We start from the raw sequence: 22,331 nt of genomic DNA, 5'->3' as shown, positions 1-22,331 counted from the left end.
TGTAAAGAATAAATCACCACAGAACTTGGGTCGAGATTTATTTAACCTGCTTTCATGTAGGCAACTTGAGGCTCAATTCAGCCAAATTAATAAATGAGTATATTTGTTTGGTTGTGCAGTGTACCAGAAGATATCTACTCCACACGCTTCTCACCTTTTTAACCACCAGTCCATTTTCATACCTGTCTACATTCAAGCTACTCGAGCTAAGATAAACTCAAGCGACGAGGGGCCTTCGAGCAAATACTTTTCCCGATATACGAGGGAAATCCAAAAATTGAGAATGTCTTTTGCGCTAGAAATTGGGGCTTGACGATGTAGTAATGTGTTTTATAGCTATTTGGGGTTAACTTGGATACTTTTTGGAGGCTGGGAATTAATTTATTGGTTTTCAGTTATTCTGTATCGGGAAAATGTACTCGAGGTGCAGACAATTTCGAAATATGCGCATAATCCAGGAGAACAGTGATCTCTTATGTAGAGGCATCACTGTATAACAAAATCTTCTTGGACATTTTTAGGATAATCTTTTTCTTAATTTCACTCATTCGCATCAATATAGAAATACTGACGTGTGTAGTGGCGCTGAGCCGTCACTTTGCGGAAACGTGGTTTATCGTCAAAGCACTTTTTTGAACCATTTACTTTTACACGCTCTAACATTTTAAGGGTCACATAAAATGATTTGGCAGACCATGAGTTTGACAAATGTGTCTTAGTTAAAACATGACTCAAACTTTGATAATTATACCTGCTGTGTACCATCAAACCAGGCCATCAAGCAGATGTACGTCCTGGTGCTGGGCCTGGACGTCCTGGGAAATCCCTTTGGTCTCATAAGAGGGCTGTCCGAGGGAGTGGAAGCCTTTTTTTATGAGCCCTATCAGGTAAGGAGGTAGAACCCCCATTGTAGCATTTTTCTTAATTTTGCATTTATATTTAACTGTTTCTTTTTTGTCACCAGGGAGCAATCCAAGGGCCAGAAGAGTTTGTGGAAGGGATGGCGCTTGGTGTAAAGGCTCTGGTAGGGGGAGCAGTCGGTAAGCATACTGCAAAAAAAAATAAAAATTAAAAAAAAAAGTATATATATATATATATATATATATATATATATGTATATAATCTATGAGTTGTGCATTACAATAATCCAGACGGGAGGTAGCAAACGCATGAATGACCTTAGTCATTATTTTTTTCCTGTATTAAGTATTTTTTAACAATGCCCAACTGAGTTCAAAGAGCACTTATGCTTTATTTTTCACCATGCCTATTTGCTTTTATCTAGATTTTAGAAAAGCTGTTCGGGGCAGAACACATTAGGTCGGAGGAATGGGGGAAGGGGGCTGTCCTGGAGAGTGAAGTCATGCTCGTCCCCGCAGGGTTATTTCTGCCTCTGCTCGTTAGTGTAGCGCGAAAATAAGAAGAAGCCTGCTATGTGTACAGTCCAAACAAAAGGTGAAAAAAAACATGTTTATTTGAGCGCATATAAGAAATGCACGTGTTAGCATAAGGAGCGTGACAAAGACTTAATTGATGACACAAGCCAGGAGATGGCAAACGAGAGTGAAAAATGGTCCCAAATTATGTACAGCTTCTTTACTACAACTTAAACGTTTTACCCCGTGCACACCACAGGGGGCATCGCGGGGGCGGCATCTAGGATCACGGGCGCCATGGCCAAGGGCGTGGCAGCCATCACCATGGACGAAGAGTACCAGCAAAAACGGCGAGAGACTATGAACAAGCAGCCCACCAGCCTTAGGGAGGGGCTCACCAGGGGCGGGAAAGGCTTGGTCTCGGTACGTAGTTTGCCACAACGATGCGTTTGGTGTTTTTCAAGAAGCTAGGCTAATATTGTTTGTATTCTGAGCAGGGATTTGTCAGCGGGATCACGGGAATTGTCACCAAACCCCTTAAAGGTAGGCAAAACATTTTTCTATCTATTATGAGATAGGGTTTGTACAGGTGCTTGAAAATGCTTGAATTTTAATGTTGTCTGTTCAAGTAATAAACATTGTGTACATTTTTGGTGAAGTGTTTCAAATTGTTGCTATGATTCTCAACAAGTCTGCTTAAAAATGACTCCAACACTGCTCTCTGGTGGCTTCGCTTTGCCATTGGATTTCTTCCTTTATGGTTAACTGCAGCTGGCATTAGTTTGTACGTCATTGTCCTATGAAGCTGCACCGCCTACTACAGGTCGTGCCCAAGAAGACAGGTGCATGCTACACCTAAACAGGGTAACAATAAAATATGTATTCATGGTCCTGGAAAAAATAGCTTTGAAAGTCAACAACTGCTTGAATTTGGCCATGAAAAAGGTGTACAAACCCTAAAAATAGGCTTGATTTTAAAAAATTAACTTAAGTTTTTATTTAGCAATATTACTACATGACAACCACTTAGCCCCATGTTTTTAACAGAAGAGCTTATATCCGCGAAGATCTTTCTCACTTTCTCTTTTTCGTCCTTTCCTTCTTTCTCCCCTTAATCCTGTCTTCTTTCTCTTTTTCTTTTGTCCTGTCTTTCTTTCTCTCTTGCTCCCGTCCTGTCTTTCTTTCTGTCTTCCTCTCGTATCTGTTGGCCCTAACTACATACATACACACCTAGTATGCAATCATGGCCATTATCACATTCGACATTTTTGCATGGAATAATGTTTTAACTAACCAATCACCAACTAGTGATTGTTTTGACAAACTTATAATGTTTTATCATTAATACAAATTAATTGTTGATTTAAAAAATAAAATTGATTAAGTGCAACTATTGTTCTCAAAATTTAAGAGTTTTAGGCTTTTTTGTCGAAAACCAATTATTATCCATTATGCTGTTTTTGCATAAGGTTAGTGACATATGTGTACAGGAAAAACACAATTTTATTTCCCTTTGGTGTGAGATGATTTTAGCTGTTCCAGTGGATTTGGTGGGTGGATGCAGAGGGGAGAAGACAACCGATTTTAAAACTTCCACTTGCGAGCATTGTCTTTGTTGCTATATCATGTTCTGATTTATAATAATCTATATTGTAAATTGGTTCTGTCGAAGTTTTTAGCAAGGGTAACGATGTGTGTGCCTTATTCTTATTTCTTGATAACCATGGAAATTAATATTCTGATTATCTTCTCTCTTCTACTGTATTACTAAATGATTTAAGGTTGTGTTATATGAGATTCTGAACTGAACAAAAAGGGGGACAGGCATAGTGAGAGGTAGTTCAGCCAATATTATGCCGTGATGCAAACCAATACCAGAGCAGAATTTTAAATTAAGCGGACCATGACAGACAGGCATCCGAGAGACAAATACTCCAAAGTTATAATTTTGGTAAAAGGTCAATGGTCTGCATTTTTACAGCGCTTTAACCAGTCACTGAGGACCTTCAACACGCTTTACAATACACTTGACACATTCACACCCACACAGCAAAAGCTAAGTCGGCAATACATATCAGGGGCATTAGGGGTTTAGTGTCTTGCCCAAGGACACTTTGACATTTAACTCAGAGCATCCGGGAATCGAACCTGTGACCTCTTTGGTCCCAAGACGACGGCTGTAGGTCCTAAGCTTCTGCCGTCCTTTTATAAGTTTTGGGGAACACAAAATAATTTGTTGTTGATGTCTTATAATAGGGAAAATGCCACAAAAAAACATTGTAAGTTAAGGGTTCTGTAACCCTGGGGTCCACGGTAGTTGAATTTCTTATAAGGTATCAAGTTTTTGTGAGTAGGTCCATTGTGGATTCCGCCCAATCTTTAAGTTTTGTGATAATTGTGTGCAGGTGCACAAAAAGAAGGAGCGGCGGGCTTCTTCAAAGGAGTCGGCAAAGGCCTGGTAGGTGCCGTGGCCAGGCCCACCGGGGGCATCATCGACATGGCCAGCAGCACCTTTCAAGGGATCAAGAGGTTCCTTATCTTTTTTCATCATTTATTTATTTAAAGATGCAAGCTTCAATGTGGATTTTGTCCATTTACGCTAGGGCAGCGGAGACATCTCAGGACATCCAATCCCTGCGCCCCCCTCGCTTCATCCACGAGGATGGCGTCATCCGGCCGTACAAGCAGAGGGAAGGAATCGGAAGTCAGATGCTTCAGGTAGTAACTAGACTTTGAATTTATTGAGAAAATGACGTTGCTGTCACTCTTCTATATTGCAAAATATTGGCGTATTTATATTTGGTATCGGTGACTACTCATTAAATACCCATAGCAGTTTAAAAGTGAGTGGTATCAATCAGCCTTATAACAATTATTTTCATTCATTGGATCACCCGGTAAAAAGAAAATAAATGTTTTTATAAGAATCACAATAAAGTCGTGATTTTATTTTATCTTTAAAAACTATGGTATCATACTTTTTTACCGCCATATGGCTTCCCCCATAATTTAAGGTCCGATTTTTGTAATCTGGCTTAGTTTGAGAGGTTCACACCGATTAATTTGTGGGCCAAAGACAAAGCTCAATTTTCAAAATTGTATTCATCTATTTCGTCATTCATTTATTTTGTTCTGTATTGGTTTTATTCCTTGTTTTATTTATTAGTTGCATTTATAGGTTGTTTATATAATTATCTTCAGATAATGGCGTAATGATATATTTTATATGAAATATTTTTTATTTCATATATTATTTTTTTTACTCATTTGTTTTATTTTTTTGGGTTTTTTGGTTATTTATTTATTCATCTTCATATATTTATTCATTTGTTAAGTAAAGCACTGTATTTTTATTCATTTATTGGTTCTCTTATTTATTGTTATTGATTGATTCATTTATTTACTCGTTTAATTTATTGGTTCTACATTTATTTTTTGATCTAGTTATTTATTTTATTTCAAATGACTTGTTTATGTGTTTGTTTATTTTGTTTATTGCTCCTTTACTTATTTATTCATCCATTCATCTATTCCTTCTTTATTTTATTTTTTTATTGGCGCTTTTATTTTTTTCATTCATCGATTTGTTTTTTCATTGGTCATTGTTATGTATGTATTATATATTGTCTATTTTTTATGTATTATTCCTTTATTCATCCATTCACGACTTGCGCACTTTTCTTGTTATTTCCACAGAGTAGCTTGAGCATCAGTCAGGGTTGTTTGGAGGAGGATGAGGATGAGGAAGATGAGGACGAGGAAGATGATGAAGACAGCTAGCGCTCCAGGGCAGCCAAAATATTATTTTAGCTAATGTTTGTTTTTTATTTTAAGAAGGTAGTCAAATTAGTCAAGAGAGAGCTCAGTGATAGTGATTTTTTAAACATCAGTTTTGCTTGATGATACATTGGTTAAGCAATGTGTGATTATTTATATTATCATATAATATATAATGATTTATTATATTTGGTCTCCATCTTGTTTTACCCATGCACCTTTATCACCATTTTTGGTTTACGTTTTTCTGCCATTTTTGTTTTGCTTTCCTCCATCTTGTCTCTGCCCCTTTCAATAAAATTTTTCATATTTCCAACCTTCACCTCCCACTCATTGTTTTTATTTAAATATTCATACATCATTCAAAAACTTCATTTGTCCTTCTCTCCGTGCAAGCATGATACGTGGTTTCTCATTTCAGAAAATCGAGAACGGTCGATTCGCCAAATACCGCTATTTTGCCCACGCTAAAGTCACCGACTCGGATTTCCTCATGATCACCAAGAAGTAAGCTCTCGCTCTGACTCGATTGGTGATGTCTGGCAACCTTAATTGTTTTTTTCCTTCTTTTGAAGGGGAATTTTCTTTGTGACAACGGGCACTTTCGGTCAGCTGATCTGCGAGTGGCAGTACTTGTTCGATGAGTTCACCAAAGAGCCCATGATCGTCGACAACCGACGTCTTCGAATCGAGGCTAAGGTTAGCCGAAAACGTAGCATTTAGGATTCAAGCATTCGGTTACAACAATCCTTGGTCATATTTTTTATCCTCTGCAAGGAGCATTCACTCTTAAAGCAAAATAATACGCCCATATTTTGAGCACTTAATATGATATTTAATTTTGTAGTATGACTGTAGTTACATTTTTTGGTGGTATTTCTGGTGTCTGATTTTTGTATTAGTTCTGAAGTATTTTTGCAGTATCACTGTATTTGTTTTTTTGTATTTTGTAGCATTTATGCAGTAGTGTTTTTGTAGTATTTCCATGGTAAATTTTTTTGTTGTGTATTTGGAGTATTTAGTTGTAATACTGTGGTTGTATTTTTGTAGTATTTCTGTAGTAGAATTTTTGTATTATAATATTACTGTTGTGTTATTTTTGTACTTTTTCTATATTAGTATATATTAGTATTTGAAGTATTTCTACGGAAGTATGTTTGTAGTATTTCTTTAGTCTGTCTGTATTATTCCGGTTGTATTTCCATAGTATTATTTTGTTGTATTTCTTTAGTATTTTTTTTATTAATAAGGTAGCTGAATTGTTGTAATGTTTTTATTGTAATATTTATGTAGTAGTATTCTTGTATTATAGTATGTCTTTAGTAGTATTTTTGTCGTCTTTTTATGGGTTTTTTTTGCTTTTTAGAATGAAAGTAAACTAATTCCTCCATGTTTTAAAGCACAAAATTTGATATTTAATTTTGTAGTATTTTTTATAGTATTTTTGTAGTACTTTAATATGTTTTATTACAGACACACAAAGAGACAATGGGGACAAAGTTGGCACACAAAAAAACTATTTTTGTTAGCAGAATTGAATTCACTATTATCTATATATAAAATGTCATTATATTTTGGCGATTTTCGTTTTGCGGGCCAGGTTCAAAACCCTGACAAGGCAGATGTAGCCCGCGGACCATATTTTACCCATCCCTGAGTTACACTGTACTACAGCCCATGTCCAACTTCTGGCCCGGGGAACAGTGACGGGCCTTGATTACATTTTTACTGGCAAGCGGCTTTTGTCATAAAATTAAAAAAAAGTGGCCCGGCATTAATGTTGACCTCAGTATAAAATACATTTGTACAAAAAAATCAAATCATTTCACCAGATGATGGCCACCTTGCCCCTTGCTTTCTGTGAGAATTTTAGCCCACCTAATTTCCGTCATGGCTACTCTAAAAAAAAAAGAAAAGTTGACTGCGAGCACCGCCACTTCAAGGACAGTTAGGAAATTGGTGTCACCAAAAATCTTAAACAACTGTGTCTGCCTAATTTGCCAGGGGACTGGCTGTTTTCAAATAATATAAAATCAAAAGGCACAGCAAGATAAAATATGGCGACTACAAAAAGCTAACTGCAAACCTAAGCTGTGAAAATTGAAGCAACTGAAAGCCATTTAAATGGCACAGCAGCTCTTTTTCAAAAGACCCTGCGAGTCAAATGAAAATGGTTCAAAGGCGAGCTAAGAGGTTGCAACGCTGATTGCCAAGCACAGCAAACCTTTCACCAAGGGTGAATTTATTAAGAACTGTTCAAATATTGCCAGGCTGAATAGTCGGCCCTCACACATTTTAAGCTTACCGAATCTGGCCGGATTTCTGAAAGTTTGGATGTGTTGTTCGCAAACGAAACGGCTCTATGAGCCAACTTTTTGAAGTGTACAACAGGAGCCGGCTCCTCACCAATCAAAAGCTCCTTTTTGAGACTCATTTTCTCTTGAGGGTGCACGCGATAAGGCAGGGTTGGGTAGGGTTACTCTAATTTGATTACTTTCAATTACTTTTGGATTACTCCAATACCAAATAGGCTTAAAAAAGACAAAAGAATCTAAATATGAATAAAATTATGACCCACAACACGTGGTAAGCTTTCTCTCCTGGCTTTGATTTCTTTGATCTCGTGAAAAACTAACATAAAATGCGACAGAAACAAAATGAAAATAAATCCAAACAGCTTGCCAACATCATTTTTGCCGTTCCATGTATTCCGTTACTCCCCAAGCCTGCACAAAATTTTGCCGTTTTATTCATTTTTAGTTTCTTTTGTCTTTTATTAGCATATTTGGTATTGGAGTAATCCAAAAGTAATTGAAAGTAATCAAGTTAAAGTAACCCTACCTAACCCTGCCATTAGGCAATATGTAATTAATGTTCAGCGATTCTATGTTGTTGAATATATATAAATATGTATATATATATATATATATATATATATAAAGTAAAAAGGTTTTTTATTTGAAAATTGTTTGTTGTAGATCTATGAATATTTGCATTTATAGATAATGTTTTTTTACGTATCACATTTAAAGTTTGTTCTTGTATTTCATTGTTTATTTGTTGTTGCTCTAAAAAAGTCAATGTTTTTCATTTACATTTTGTCTTGTCGTGTTTTTTTTGTTTTGTTTTGTTTTGTTTTTTCAAAAATTCGTGTTGTTTAGTATAAAAAAGTTCTGTTTAAATAATTGGGAGTAAAAAGTTCAATGATTATTTTTATTTATTGGTCTAATAGACATCTGTGGTTTGTGCAGCCCTCTGAGACTCTTTGTGATTTAAGGGCTATACAAATAAACATGACTTGACTTTTTAAAATTATTGTGCATAATGTAACATGTTAACTAGTATTTTATGGATTAATGTAATAAAAAAATCTCAAGAGCCGTTTGTGAGCTGAAAGAGCCAGCTAGTTTAAGTTAGCTGAGCTGAAAAAGCCGGTTCTCCAAAAAGAGGCTGAATTACCATTACTACTCGTCAGTCATATTTTTCATCCTCTGCAAAGAGCTGAGACTTCAATTGTATCATTGTCCACCAAACTATTTATATCTCTTTTTTTTTATATTATGACAACCTTTATAATCTTTTTTTTTTTTTGCTGCTTTGCTCAGGAGCGAGTCAAGTCAGTGTTCCACGCCAAAGAGTTTGGCAAAATCATCAACTTCAAGACACCTGAAATTGCCACGGTGAGTCACCATCCTTAAATTATGAGTTTATTTTACTATAAAGAACCAAAAAAAGAAAATGCTTGGATAAATTACATACATACATAAAAAAGACAAATGAATGATTCTTCGTGGAAATTAAAGTTTTCACTATTCGTTTCTATTTTTTGTTGCGTTGCTTTTCATTTGTTTATTCATGTATTTATTGATTAACCAGTTTATTTCTTTCTTGTATATCTTTTTTCATTATTTATTGTATATATTTTAAGAAATGTCCCCGTTAAACTTTTTCTTCTCCGACTTATTTGTATTTTTTTATATTTTTGACTGCGATTTTTATTGTTTTTATTTTCATTATAATATTTTTTTATTTTATGGCAATACGGTGCTTTCATTTTTATATATCTTAATTTATTTATGAATGTATTTATTTTCAAAATTTTTTCTCCTATATTTTTTTTCATTATTTTTTCCTTTTATTTTTCTGTTGTCCGAATCAAACTTTTTTACTTCCAATATATTTTTTATTATTTCATCTTTGAATTGATATTTAATCATGTATCATGTATGTTAAATTCAATACCGACATTGTGCGAAAAACCGATTTCCAGACGCTGCCCTACTTAGGAACAATAGTTTGTAAGTTTTTTTTGTTTGTTTTTTTACGATATCCAATATCCATACAAATCGGCACACCCCTAATAATTTCCTTTTATATCATTACAGTATATCATTTCAATATTTTTAGATGATTGTTTCCTAAACTTTTATTGATTTTACTCTTTATGTATTTTTGGTCTTCCATATATGACGCTGTTTTAATTTAATGTTGTGACTTTTTGTCGTCTTTTTAGTGGGTTCTGGCCAAATTGGAAGACGCCAGGGAAAGTTTACCTAAATATTGAACGCCGAGGCCACAAAATATGGTTTGATCGTTTCAGATTGGACTTCAGTGCTTCGCATGATACTCATGTCCATCAGTGCCTTTTTTCTTTTTTTTTTTTTTCCATCAGGTCAGTCAGATTGAATCTCAAGTTTACTAAATAAGGGAATTTTGCATTTTTGATTCTGGCTTTTTATGTCACGCTCACTGAATGACTCAAATGATATTCAGCGGCACATTCAGTATTTTTTTTCAATCCCGTTTCTGCAAGCTAAAACTTGCATGCCGTATTTTCTACTTAACTACTGTATTGTAAAGTAATCATGCATTTTGTGTATATATAAATTAAATATGAAAATATGAATCCATTCTCACATAGCAGACGGTCACTTTTATATTTTTTTTATCATGGTGTCATCATCCAATGAGAAGCATGAATCAGTTTTAATTCAAACCCGCCATCTACTCACCCTTGTGCATCCCCCCCTAACTCCACTGTTCCAGCTCTAGTTATATAAAACCAAAGTTAATCTCAAACAACTCGTACAAGGTTTAAAATTTGGCTTTTCTTTTTTTTTCCAAATTTGGAAGAGAACATTTGTATCTGTTCTGTTGGAATTTTTTTTATTTTTTTGTTTATATCTACCTGGGCTGGAGTTATTTCACAAACATCACATAATTCACATCTTTGGACATTTATGTAATTATTATTTTTTCAAATTTGATTTATTTAATATTGCATCAAACAAAAAACTAGGAAACATTAGATAATTCATGCAAAAATTATTATCATCTTCTATAAATTAAAGAAGTTTGGTCAAAGATTTTTTATTTTTCCAGGATACAGTATGTTCTCTAATATTGAACGATGAATTGATTGCTGGATTGATAGGGAAGAAAAAGTAAAACCCAAAAATAAATATCCATGTTTTTTTTTCAATATGCCTCATTTAAAAATCCTACAAAAAAATACCGACAGAATACTAAAGATTTCGCCATATAAATTGATAAATAAATACTTAAAAAGTATAGATTTAATTTTTTACTTTTTATAATATGTGGTTTATACATATTCTACCAGATTATTCTGATTATTGATTTTTTTTTTTAATACATGAAAATAAGTGTGATGTTTTTCTCAATCTAATTAAATTGTGCAAAAAATAATTATGATGTTATCCATGCTTCTCACTGGACATTAATGATATGCAAGCAAATCATGTTACTATAAAATAATATCTATTTAAAAGAAGGGAATGACACTTGTTATCAACACAGTTTTGCTTTATTATATTTTGGTGCTCATTTTTTTTTTCAGATGTTCACTGGATTAGCTTGTTTTTGTTGAATAAATGAATAATTATTGGCTTGGTTTTGTGACTCTTTCTACGCCGTGCAAAACACACTTGAAATAATGATTGTAGTTTGTATTTTAGAGCAGGTTGAAAACTTGCAGGTTCTGTCTGAGGATGGTGTCCTTGACGGCAGCAAAGACAAAACGGATGTTCTCTGTGTCAGTTGCGCAGGTAAAATGTGGGTACACTTTCTTGTCTTTGTTGAGGTTCTGCTCCTGGAACATTTCTAGGATGAAATCCTGAGCCGACAACGCGTCCCCGCGGGGCCCTGAACGCCACAAGGACAGTATTACATTAATAAGAAACATAGATTCATATACATAAACATAAATTCCAATCATCGCTGCCTTTTTTTAAGGGAGACTAAAAAATAATCCCACCATAGAATTTGGGATATTTTTTTCTGATAATGATAAAATAGTTAAGAAATTAAGATAGTAAAATGAAAATATAAGTATAATAAGTCAAATCAAATGAAAACATACATACAGTATAAAATAATAAAACAATTTTAAAGAATGTAAATAAATAAAAAACATATTCATGATGTATGATAAAAAGTGACAAATAAATAGAAACATTCAGTCACAATACAATTATAAAAATATAACAAAAATATAAAAATTGATACATCAATATAAATGTTAAAAATAAATAAAATCATGCTTTATAAAAGAGCAAGACAGATAAAAAATCTAATTAAATAATACAAAATTAAATACAAACATGCATGCAGTGTGAAATCATAGAAAGTTATAAAATATTTCAAAGATAAAAATGATAAACTTAAAAATATGTCTAATTGATCAAATGATAAATATGATAATAAGATATTCATCCATCCATCCATTATCTGCACCGCTTATCCTCAGTAGGGTCGCGGGGGTGCTGGAGCCCATCCCAGCAATCTTCATGCAGTGGGCAGGGGACATCCTGAACTGGTTGCCAGCCAATCGCAGGGCACACAGGGACAGACAATTTGCTCGCTCATTCACACCTAGGCACAATTTTGACCGGCCAATTAAGATATTCATTCATTATAAAATAATAAAACTAAGATAAAATTCTAAGATAATTACTAAAAGTAATAGAATAAATAATTGTAATAAATAAAATATTTTACAAGAATACAATAATAATCAAATAGTTAGAAAATAGAAATTAAAGATAATTAAATCATAAAAAATAAGACATTTTCAAAATATATTTGATTTAATATCATTAAAACATAACAAATAAAAATTAAAATTATACATGGAAATACTAAAATACTAAAATTAAAATAAAATATTTAATTACTTGAAAAATAATCAAATAAAAATAAAGACAGTAAATAACATAGTAAAAACATTTGTGCAGAATAAAATAATAATCATAAAATAATAATAAAACAATTTTGATAAATACTCAAATAAAAACATTCATGTAGTCTATTGTGTCATTTTAATGCTTCTTCGACATTTTTATTCAAAGAAACAACACAACAAATTTAAATGGTAGAATGTAATGAACATTTGTAACAGAGAGATTTTTTTATTTTACTTTCAGAACTTCTTGCTTTATGCTGACATTTTTCCTCTTTAGCCAACCAATGTTGTTCGTTTGGTAATTATGTCAGGAAAGTATCGAATTTTATCAACCAACCAGAGAATTGCGGAAAGTAGTCGGCCAGGTGTGAGTGAAGGATTTTCTCCCGGAGGAGATCCGTCTTGTTGAGGAACAGGATGACTGAGGATTTCTGGAACCAAGGGTATGTGATAATGGTCCCGAACAGGGCTTTGCTCTCTTCCATGCGGTTCTAAAGAAATAGATTATATATAATTATAACAATACATGTATATATAAAATATTAGCAGGTTTATTTTGTCTTTTTCATATATTTCAACCTCAACCTTACAAACACGACAAAGCAGAAGAGCTCATATTCTCTCTTCCTTTCGTCCTTTTTTTCTCCCTTTCGTCCCTTTTTTCTCCCTCTCATCCTGTCTTTCTTTCTCTCTTCCTCCTGTCCTGTCTTCTGTCTCTTCCGCCCTTCCTGTCATTCCTTCTCTCTTCCTTCCATCCTGTCTTAAGTTCTCTCTTGCTCTTTTTCTCCCTTTCTTTCTTTTAACCTGCAGCCCTTTGATTCACCTTGTGATTAAGGGCTATACAAATAAAATGACTTGACAAAGCACCTACTTGCTCAAAGCAAGACAATGTAGAATCAAAACTAAGATCATTTGTGTAAACAAGATTTTATTTACCAAACAATTCTTTCTTCATCTTTCTTAGTTCTTTCTCTCACTTTCAGTAACTTCATTGATGTTTGTAAAGTGTATTAGTGTATTTTAAAGAACAATCAAAAACCTTGACAATTTAGGGAAATTATAAGTTGGCAAGTATGCTTATTATTTTTGTACGGTTCTCATTTAGTTCATACAAAAGTTTTAGATATCAATTTTTTTTTGTCAGCTTTTGATACTTTGGGGTCAGTGTGTTTGAAAAGGTATTGTTCATTTTTCTTAAATCTTAGCTGCATGACCTACCAGTACCTACACTATTTCATGGGTGGGTAGAAAATGTTATTTTAAAATTTTGCAGGACCTGGTATTGGTATTTAGAGAGGGCTTCAATCACCTCGTTTTGGGACTCGGCCAGAACTTGGTCGTACTCGCTAAGCGCCACCAGGAACATAAGAGAGGTGACGTCCTCAAAGCAGTGGATCCACTTCCTCCTCTCGGACCGCTGTCCACCAACGTCGACCATCCTGCAAGGGTCGCTATTGGTCAGTTTGGAGAAAGGAGGGTCAGGTGTGCCCTACCTGAAAATGACGCTCTCCATGTCGAAGGGGTACTCAATGATGCCGGTGGTAGGCACCCGGACCCGCAGGATATCTTGGAGATCGGGTACATAGGAGGCATGCGAGATGCGATCCAGATCTGTGAGGTAGCTAGAGGATCAGGCAGTAAAAGGCATAGTGAAGGGTTCTGGATTTGAATTTCTTTGGTGGGGATGGCGTTTTACTATTTGGTGGAGTCAGACAGCTGGTATTCCCGACGGCGATCGAAGCATTCTTGCATGCCGCCATCGTTCCACAAGCTTCGGATGGCGGCCACGTGGTCACAGTCTAGGTGATTTGCTTTGGACACTTCCACCTGCAGCAGAAGGTTGGCAATTTCCTGCCAACCATCCATGTCATATGTTGACATTTGACACTTTTATTTTTTCTTCTTTTTGTCTTTCCTACCTCCTTATTTTCTTTCCTTTCACCTCCTAATGCCACGATAAACTCCAAGTGCTCCAACTACTTTAAGTAAATCCCAAAAATCTGCTAGTTTTTCAACTCCTACAAGTTCGCCATCTACTCCCAAGTCCTTCGACTACTCCTAAGTCCGCTGATTACTCCCAGGTCCTCATACTTCTCTCAGGCCTGACGACTTCTATCATGTTCTCCTGACCACACCCAGGTCCTCCCAACTACTCCTAAGTTCACTAACTTCTCCAAGTTCACAAGCTACTCAAACTAACCCTCCTCCAAGTCCTACAACTATTTTAAGTCCTCAAACAACTTCAACTACTCTCCCTAGTTCAAGTTCTCCAATTTCTCCCAAGTTCTGGAATGACTCCATATAAATGTCCGAATATATCTAAATTAAAATTAATTTTCTTGACATAAATGGATGTTACCAAAAGGGCAGGAATATTATAAGGAACATGTATATTTGTAAATATGTTAACCCATTAAGGGACAAAAAGCAATGGTGTCCCAAACTCTTAATTTGCTTCGATTAAATGAGAAAAATGAATTGCTTGTGCTGCCTTACCCAAAAGAAGCAGCTTGAGTAGATCTTGTGGTCTCTCCTGAGCTGCTTCTCGATTTGTGTCGTCTCTGCCTGGCCTCGGACATGTCTCGGCCAAATCTCATCTCCTTTTGTCTCTGTGTCCCACTCCTGAATGTGCCCCATTCTCGAATGACTCCATATCCTCCAACTCCAAGTCCTCAAACTACTCCAACTAATCATTTGGCTCGAAGTACCCCAACTCTTGCCTCATGACCTCCAACTATTACAACTACTCCAAGTTCTCATAGTCCTCTCACTAATCCAACTAACCCTCCAATTCAAATTCCTCCATCTAAGCCTTCTCTAAGTCAGCCAATTACTCCAAAGACTCTTCATCCTCCAAGTCATCGACTTCTCTTTCATGTCTTCCATCTACTCCAACTCCAACTTCCTTTTCCCTTCCTACCTGTTGTTGATCATCTTGGAAGGGGATGTGAAGGGTGTCCATGGCCCTGATCATGGTTTGCATGGAGGTGTAGATGTTTTGGTAGACCAACTTGGCGTAGTTGCGTTTGTCTTCCTCGCTGTATCCTCCTCCATGGATGATCCTCATCTGTTTGATAAAGGTGCTTTTGCCGCTCTCGCCTGTGCCTATGACACAGTTTTCAGTTAGGTTTTGTTTTCAATTTCAATTTTATTTTATTTTGGGATTGGGGAGGTTGGTAGTAATATTTTTTCAACCAGGTCTTGTTCATGCAAATCTGCACCATTTGCTTGTTTATATTTGACTGCCAAAAACGACCGGAGGTGGAGTTACCAAGTGTGGCCTGCTTGGAACAATGTATTTAATCATAATATCAACTATTAGCATGGAAACCTGTGTTAGCATGCTGATGACAAACGCAATTAATTAATTCAGCTATTTTTCTTGCATGCCGCTATTGGGACCAGTTGCATACAAGTAGCACTCATTAGTAACATGTTGTGGAGCTAGAGTGTTGCTTTCTTGCTCGTTTTGCATGAGTTTGCATGACTGGTCAACCGCAGCAGCTATGTGGCCCACCGCTGACACGCCTGGACCAAGCCTTTCTTTTTTCCTTCTAGTAAATGCATAGGACCTAGTTTTTTATATGTATTAATTAATTTATATTTATATTGTTTACATATTAATTATATATGTTCATTATGTATTTTATGTATATTATATATATATAATATATATATGAATTTACATTTGTTAAGGGCTGCCCAAACAAATCTAATGATTTTTTTTTATTGTTGCTGTTATAATTGATCTTTTCCCAGAAAAAAAAGCCTGTTTCTATTTATTATGTTATTTTGTATTATTGTTTATTTTGCTATTTTTTTCCTTTGAAATGTATCTTATATAAAATCAAATACGAATCCATAAAATTAACACAATTAAATTATGTTCTATTTTAAGTTATTTTATACAAAGAATAAAACATCTGTCTTTAATTAGGTGAACATATTTTCAATTTTATTATTTCTCCATATTTTTCTAACAAATTTATAACTGTTAAATGCAATTAATAATCATTATTTTTTGTTCAAAGTTTGATACTTTCGAGAAAAAACTTAAATGTAGAAAACAAGTGAAATTTTATAATGTAGAATATAAACAACACAATGTAACAATACATTATTTTTTTCTACATTTTACTATTTTTTTACTGTAAGACAACACAATGCAATACACTTTGGTTAAAATCTTATGTAATATTTTTGATCTAAATTTTAATATTTATATTTTTTAGATTAGCAGCTTTTTATTACACACAGACATATATGTATATATCATATATATAATATAATTTATATATATATTCATATAATATTTTTAGGGACGAATGACATTTTTTAATTTTCTAATGGAGAAAACTACTGCTATTATATTTCATAAAATTAAAACAACACAATGCAATGATAATCATTTTTTTTTAGATATTTATATATTTTTCATATTTTAATAAAACCAACTTAAAGGTGGTGTCTGTAACTTCGAAATATTGACTTGCTAATACCATCTTCTAGCTGAAATCATTATTGCAACCTTTGTCTTTCCGTTGCGCGTACAAGAATGTGAACTTCTTAGACGCATTCGAATAAACTTTTCCTTTTTCATCTTTTTGAAGGGTTTGAGTTGACATCTGGACTGTATTTGAAACGGTCCTTTTCTTACTTTCACCATTTTCATCCTAGAAACCAACAAAACATGTCAAATCACTCTTCTCCCCCCCATTCCCCTCCAGCATTCTGTGCTCCATGGCTGAAACACCGAGGGTAAAAGATTAAAGCAGGGAGGCACGGTGGGAAAAAAAATATATATCTTTGAACTCAGTTGAGCATTGGTAACACATACTTAATAAAGAAAATATTTCAACTTGGACTTTTTAAGGACAACTCAAATTACGCACCCCACCTTTAATGTAATATTACAAGAAAATAATCTGATTTGATATCGATGTCCAATATGGTATTACTTATTATTCTGATTTGTATTAGTAGTAGTAATTTTAACGTTAATAAATGTCTGGATATATTTCAATTTAAATGAATTTTCTTGACATAAATGGATGTCACCGTAAGGGTAGGAATATTATAAAGAACATGTATATTTGTAAATATTTATGTTAACCCATTGAGGGACAAAAGTCAATGGTGTCCCAAACTCCTAATTTGCTTCGATTAATTGAGAAAAATCAATTGTTTGTGCTGCCTTACCCAAAAGAAGCAGCTTGAGCTCCCTCCGGTAGTTCTTGTGGTCTCTCCTGAGCTGCTTCTCGATTTGGGCGTTGACCTGTCGTCTCTGCCTGGCCTCGGACGACACGCAGCACCCGGCCATGTCTCGGCCAAATATCGTCTCCTTTCATCTCTGTGCCCCGCTCGTCCTCGCTAATCTCTGAATAAACATGATAAGGTGTGGCCGAGGCGGCCTCCGACTCAAATCGGAGCAGCTAGGAATTGCGCGGTGACCTGCACACCCAAGTTAAATTTTGTATAAACTCAAAATATACTTTCATAATCGACAGTATCCAAAGCACAATCGTGTAAAAAACTACATTTATCCAACTTTTTTTATCTTGCGACAAAAAAATTGAAAAGTTAATACTTTTAAAACATCCTTTTGCTGCCATCGCATCCATAAGTCTTTTTGGGTATGTCTCTATACGTTTTGGACATCTCCAAATGAAAATGTTTGCCCATTCTTCCTGACAAAATAGCTCAAGTTCCTTAAGGTTTCATGGTGGTCGTTGGTGCATATCATTTTTCAGATCATTCCACAAATGCGCTATAGGATTAAGGTCTGGACATTGGCTTAGCCATTATAATAATTTCATACTGTTAGTTTTATGTTTCCTTATCCTCACTGTAAATGTGGAACTGGAGTCGTCCAATTTCGTTGTCACAGCATATCCCATGTTGTAACAATGACAATAAAGGCATATTCTATTCTATTCTATTCTATTACATTCTGTTTTGTGTTTAGGAGCATTCTCCTTATGGATAGTAAACCTGCGCCCTATTCTCAGGTCTCTTGCAGACTCCAACAGATGTCTGCCAGAATGTATTTGTCTTAATCCATCTTCCGAGCAACTCTAACAATTTTCACAGTCCCTGCTGAAGAAAGACCCTAGAGCATGATGATGCCACCACCATGTTTGACAGCCGGGATGGTGTTTTCAGGGTGATGTGCATTGCATTGTTACTCTTGCGCCAAATGTGATTCTTTGCATTCAGCCTAATAAGTTCAATTTTTGTATCATCTGACCATAGCACCTTGTTCCACATGTTATTCGTGTCTCCCATGTAGCTTTTTGAAAAACACAAACAAACAGACAAACGGGCCTTTTTATGGTATTTTTTCAGAAAGGGCTCTCTTCTTGCCACTCTTCCATGGAGGGCATATTTATGCAGGGTACGACGAGTAATTGTCTTATGCACAGATTTTACCACCTGAGCTGTGTATGCCAAGAAGTCATCCAATGCGATAATGGCCCTTTTGGTTGCTCCTCTGAATTGTTTTCTTCTTGTTTGAGGCAAAAGTTTAGTGCGATGGCCAGGTCTTGGTAGTTTTGCATTGGTTTTATGCTCTTTCCATTTTGATAATATTGCTCGCACCTTGCTCTGGGAGATGTGTAAGTGTTGCGAAATATTTACTAATCTTTAGCGTTACTACCAAACTCCCCAATCCAAAAATAAAATAAGATAAAATAAAATGAAATAGAAAACAAAAAAATACCTAACTGAAAACTGATTCCCGCTTTGAGCATAACCTTTTACTGGACCTGCCTGGTGTGTTCTTTGGTCTTCACAATGCTGTCTGTTTTCCAGTGTCTGTATTCACAGACCTCTGAGCTAATTACAGAGTAAAAGCATTTAAACTGAGACTTAAGCACTCTGTTGTCGTTAGTCATTTAAGTCGACATTGGATCACTCAGAAATCATCAGTGTATGTCTGGAATCAGTTGGCTGAGCTTAGGGAACAGGGGGCCAACATTTTTGCTCAACCTACTTAGTTTTTTCATTGTAAATTTAATATATAACGTTAAAATAGTTTAGTTGTACTTGGTGGTTTTGTCTCACATATTTTTTAATATGAGAAAATACTTTCAGTTCTATAGCTTTAAATTGAAGCCTGAAATGTGGTAAAATGACAAAAATACTTTTGCTAGGCACTGTATTTTGTCGATGCAAAAATATGATTATAATAACTTTATTTTATGGACTACAAGGCAGATCTTAAAACTCAAATGAGACATACATTTTAGACCAAGTATTGCCACTACTACATTAATTAATCTGCTCCTAGTCTGGGATTTATGGTTATTAAATTAAGATCAAATTTAATGGACAACCAAAATGGTCCATAATTCCTAAGAAGTAATTGGATGGCTCACCAAGTTTTAGGGCTTTTCGAAACAAAAATATGAAAAGAAATGAACCTAATCGCGATCAATGTTATTACCAATCCCAGTAGACTAATTGGTTTCAATTTAACGGTTTATTCATGAAAAAATATTAAATAAAAAAAGCAATTTAATTTTGAAAAGCTCATAATCTAAAGTTTAAGAACATTTCTAATTCGAGGGGTTTCTAAAGGATGAACCGACCAAAAATGGTTGACTTTTAATTTAATTATGAATTCCTGTACTTTTCCGAACTATAAAGCGCACGTAAAAACGGCAAATTCGCCAGAAATTTCTAAGTGCGCTGTACAATACGGTGCGCCATATATACCGGAAAGTACGGTGTATAAAAAAAATGCAAAAAAATACATTTAAAAAAAAAAAGCCTAGTGGTCTTTGGGTGCCCTCTTGTGGTTAGTATACTCATTGCAAATCCTGTTGTTGCTTTGGATAATAGTCTATAAGTATTGTGAAAACTTTAATGACGATTTTGGTTCATGGAGATAAAAATGCTTCTGTAAAATTCGCAAGCTAGCGTGACTTTCTTTTGCACTTTTGTTTTACAGCGAAATTGTAAGACGAGGGTCAGCAACTATTTGAGTCGAGGGGGGGGGGGGGGGGGGTAAAAGATTTGGCCAAACGGCCGATGTTTGAGAACTATTCAATTGTATCATTTATGAATAAATATACATTTACATGTTATATTTCTTTATATTTGATTGTGTATAATTAGTTTCATCAAACTAGTTTTAAAAAGATCCCCGGTTTGAAAGGGGTGGGCGCAACCAGGCTGTACTTGCCCAAGACACACTACAGGAGACTGTGCCCCTACGCCCCCTAGTGGTTAAGGGACCCAACCGCCCAGTATTGCGATAGTATTATTTTTATTGGATGTTTGCAGTATTTCTGTAGTATTAGTGTAGTTTTATTTTTTGTAGTATTCTGCAGTATAATCTTTATAGTATTTTGTGTAATTTTTGTTGTATTTTTGTAGAATAACTATTTGTATTTTTGTAGCCTTTCTGTCGAGAGAGTTCTGTAGTAGTATTGTTGTATGAAAGTATTACTGTAGTGGTATTTTTGGAGTATTTCCGTTGAAGCATTTTAAAATATTTTCATAGATTTCTTTGTAGGATTTTGAAGTATTACTGTTGTTGTTTTTTGTAGTATTTCTGTCTAGTATTTCTGTAGTACCTGTCGTATTTTTGTATTATAGTATTACTGTATTTATGTAGAAGTACTTTCTAATTATTTCCACAGTATTATTTTTGTAGTATTTCTGTTGTATTGCCACAGTAGTCATTTTGTAAGGCATTTAGTATTTTTGTAGTAATATTTTTGTATTTATAGTATTTCTATAGTATTTGTTTTCCTCTTTCCAGAATTAAAGCGAAATCATTTATTAGGTACTTGTTTTAAGCAGTACATTTGATATTTATATAGTAATTTTGTTGTGTTTTTATAGTATTTCTGAGGAGTATTTTTGTTGAAGACACAAAGTTGACACCAAAAACGTATTGATTAATTCGTATTGTATATGTATAGTTAGTCATTATATTTTAACATTTTCGTTTGGCAGGCTGGATAAAAAAGCCAAATGGGCTGCATGTGACTTGCGGGCCATAGTTTGGCCACCACTGTTATAAATGTACTAAAGTGGTTTATTGGTACATCGTTTACTAGTTGTCTGGATAGCAAAAAGGGGATAATGTACTTGAGAGTGAGGACAGTCACAATTTAGGAATGATTTCATTATTTTTTTATGGTGAAACCAGATTTCATAATGGTGATTTTTCCTATTAAACAATTTATTTTAATGAAAATGCATCTTTTATGCAACCCTAGATCTTAGTGTAATTCTAATTCCATATAAAAACACAGACTATTTTGGGGGGGTGCCTTATAGTGCGAAAAATATGGTAATAGTACAATCATTTTTATCATAATGCATCAGTTGAATCTGTGCATTAACCTGAGCTCTTCTTTAAAATGTTACAATTCACCACTAGAGGTCGTTGTAGCTTAGAGTGGAACTGAAGTGGACACACTAAGGAAACCCCAAGCATACAAATTAGCAAAATTCCCCATTTTAATTCTATAATTTGTCAATTTCAGCCAGCAAGAGGACATGCAAACTGCTGTTCATCCACACCAGACAACAAAACATTTAGTTAGCTGGATACCCCCGGAGCGGCTGAAAAGTTCCAAAAGCTGGAGTTGGTCAGAGCTGGTTGAAGTGGCTAACGAGAGAAGCTACCAAAGGCCAGTAAAGATTGCAAGAGCTTGTTAATCTTACTATGCTATTGTAGTAAACTATAAATAAAATTCATATTAAAACAAAAAATAAGCTAAATTATTACAACTTATTTTTCTTCCTAAAATGTTGTATTCAGTTACAATTATAGTAAACCATACACTTTTATCTTTCCATTAAAAAACCTATGATAGTTTTCACTTTCCACAACAAATTAAATCTTGTTCAATTTAGATCATTTTGCTTGTATTTTTACTCGTTGTTGAGTAAAATAGTTTTCTATTAAAATAAAAAATCTGAAATGAGCAATATTCTTCTACAAGAAATATTTCATT

At 34.5% G+C, this 22,331-nt stretch overlaps 2 protein-coding genes across 8 annotated transcripts in view; one reads left to right on the top strand and one right to left on the bottom strand.

The window, feature by feature from the left end:
• Window positions 1–11,067, top strand: part of vps13a (vacuolar protein sorting 13 homolog A) — a 58,350-nt gene extending 47,283 nt beyond the window's left edge. For 6 of the 7 annotated variants that reach the window (XM_088336345.1, XM_088336347.1, XM_088336344.1 and 3 more), the window contains 10 exons: window positions 774–887; window positions 965–1,040; window positions 1,636–1,799; window positions 1,874–1,919; window positions 3,782–3,905; window positions 3,980–4,094; window positions 5,575–5,660; window positions 5,729–5,852; window positions 8,759–8,833; window positions 9,667–11,067. In XM_088336345.1, coding sequence (XP_088192471.1) covers window positions 774–887; window positions 965–1,040; window positions 1,636–1,799; window positions 1,874–1,919; window positions 3,782–3,905; window positions 3,980–4,094; window positions 5,575–5,660; window positions 5,729–5,852; window positions 8,759–8,833; window positions 9,667–9,717 — 975 coding nt within the window. In that variant the 3' untranslated portion in view covers window positions 9,718–11,067. Of the gene's footprint in view, window positions 1–773; window positions 888–964; window positions 1,041–1,635; window positions 1,800–1,873; window positions 1,920–3,781; window positions 3,906–3,979; window positions 4,095–5,072; window positions 5,476–5,574; window positions 5,661–5,728; window positions 5,853–8,758; window positions 8,834–9,666 lie in introns of those variants that run through there. The other variant, XM_088336346.1, reaches the window with a different exon arrangement.
• A 60-nt stretch (window positions 11,068–11,127) lies between these two features.
• On the bottom strand, window positions 11,128–17,677 carry LOC148365887 (guanine nucleotide-binding protein subunit alpha-14-like). Its single transcript, XM_088336348.1, has 7 exons — window positions 17,557–17,677; window positions 15,278–15,462; window positions 14,054–14,208; window positions 13,851–13,979; window positions 13,667–13,796; window positions 12,695–12,848; window positions 11,128–11,318 (listed from the first exon to the last, which is right to left on the bottom strand). The coding sequence occupies exons 1-7, from the start codon at window positions 17,675–17,677 to the stop codon at window positions 11,128–11,130; spliced, it is 1,065 nt and encodes a 354-aa protein (XP_088192474.1).
• Between the last annotated feature and the right edge of the window lie 4,654 nt (window positions 17,678–22,331).

Source organism: Urocampus carinirostris, chromosome 5, assembly GCF_059441175.1.
Source record: "Urocampus carinirostris isolate Australia breed hairy pipefish chromosome 5, RoL_Ucar_1.0, whole genome shotgun sequence".
NCBI lineage: Eukaryota > Metazoa > Chordata > Actinopteri > Syngnathiformes > Syngnathidae > Urocampus > Urocampus carinirostris.
This window is presented reverse-complemented; position numbering and strand designations above follow the sequence as displayed.

Bases quoted from the DNA above. Each gene is read 5' to 3' on its own strand.
- LOC148365887 (XM_088336348.1), bottom strand. From the start codon at position 17,677: ATGGCCGGGTGCTGCGTGTCGTCCGAGGCCAGGCAGAGACGACAGGTC. The intron at 14,209-15,277 runs GTAGGAAGGGAA...GATGGTTGGCAG, and splicing joins TCCAAGATGATCAACAACAG to GAAATTGCCAACCTTCTGCT. The intron at 13,980-14,053 runs GTAAAACGCCAT...CTGATCCTCTAG, and splicing joins CTGTCTGACTCCACCAAATA to CTACCTCACAGATCTGGATC.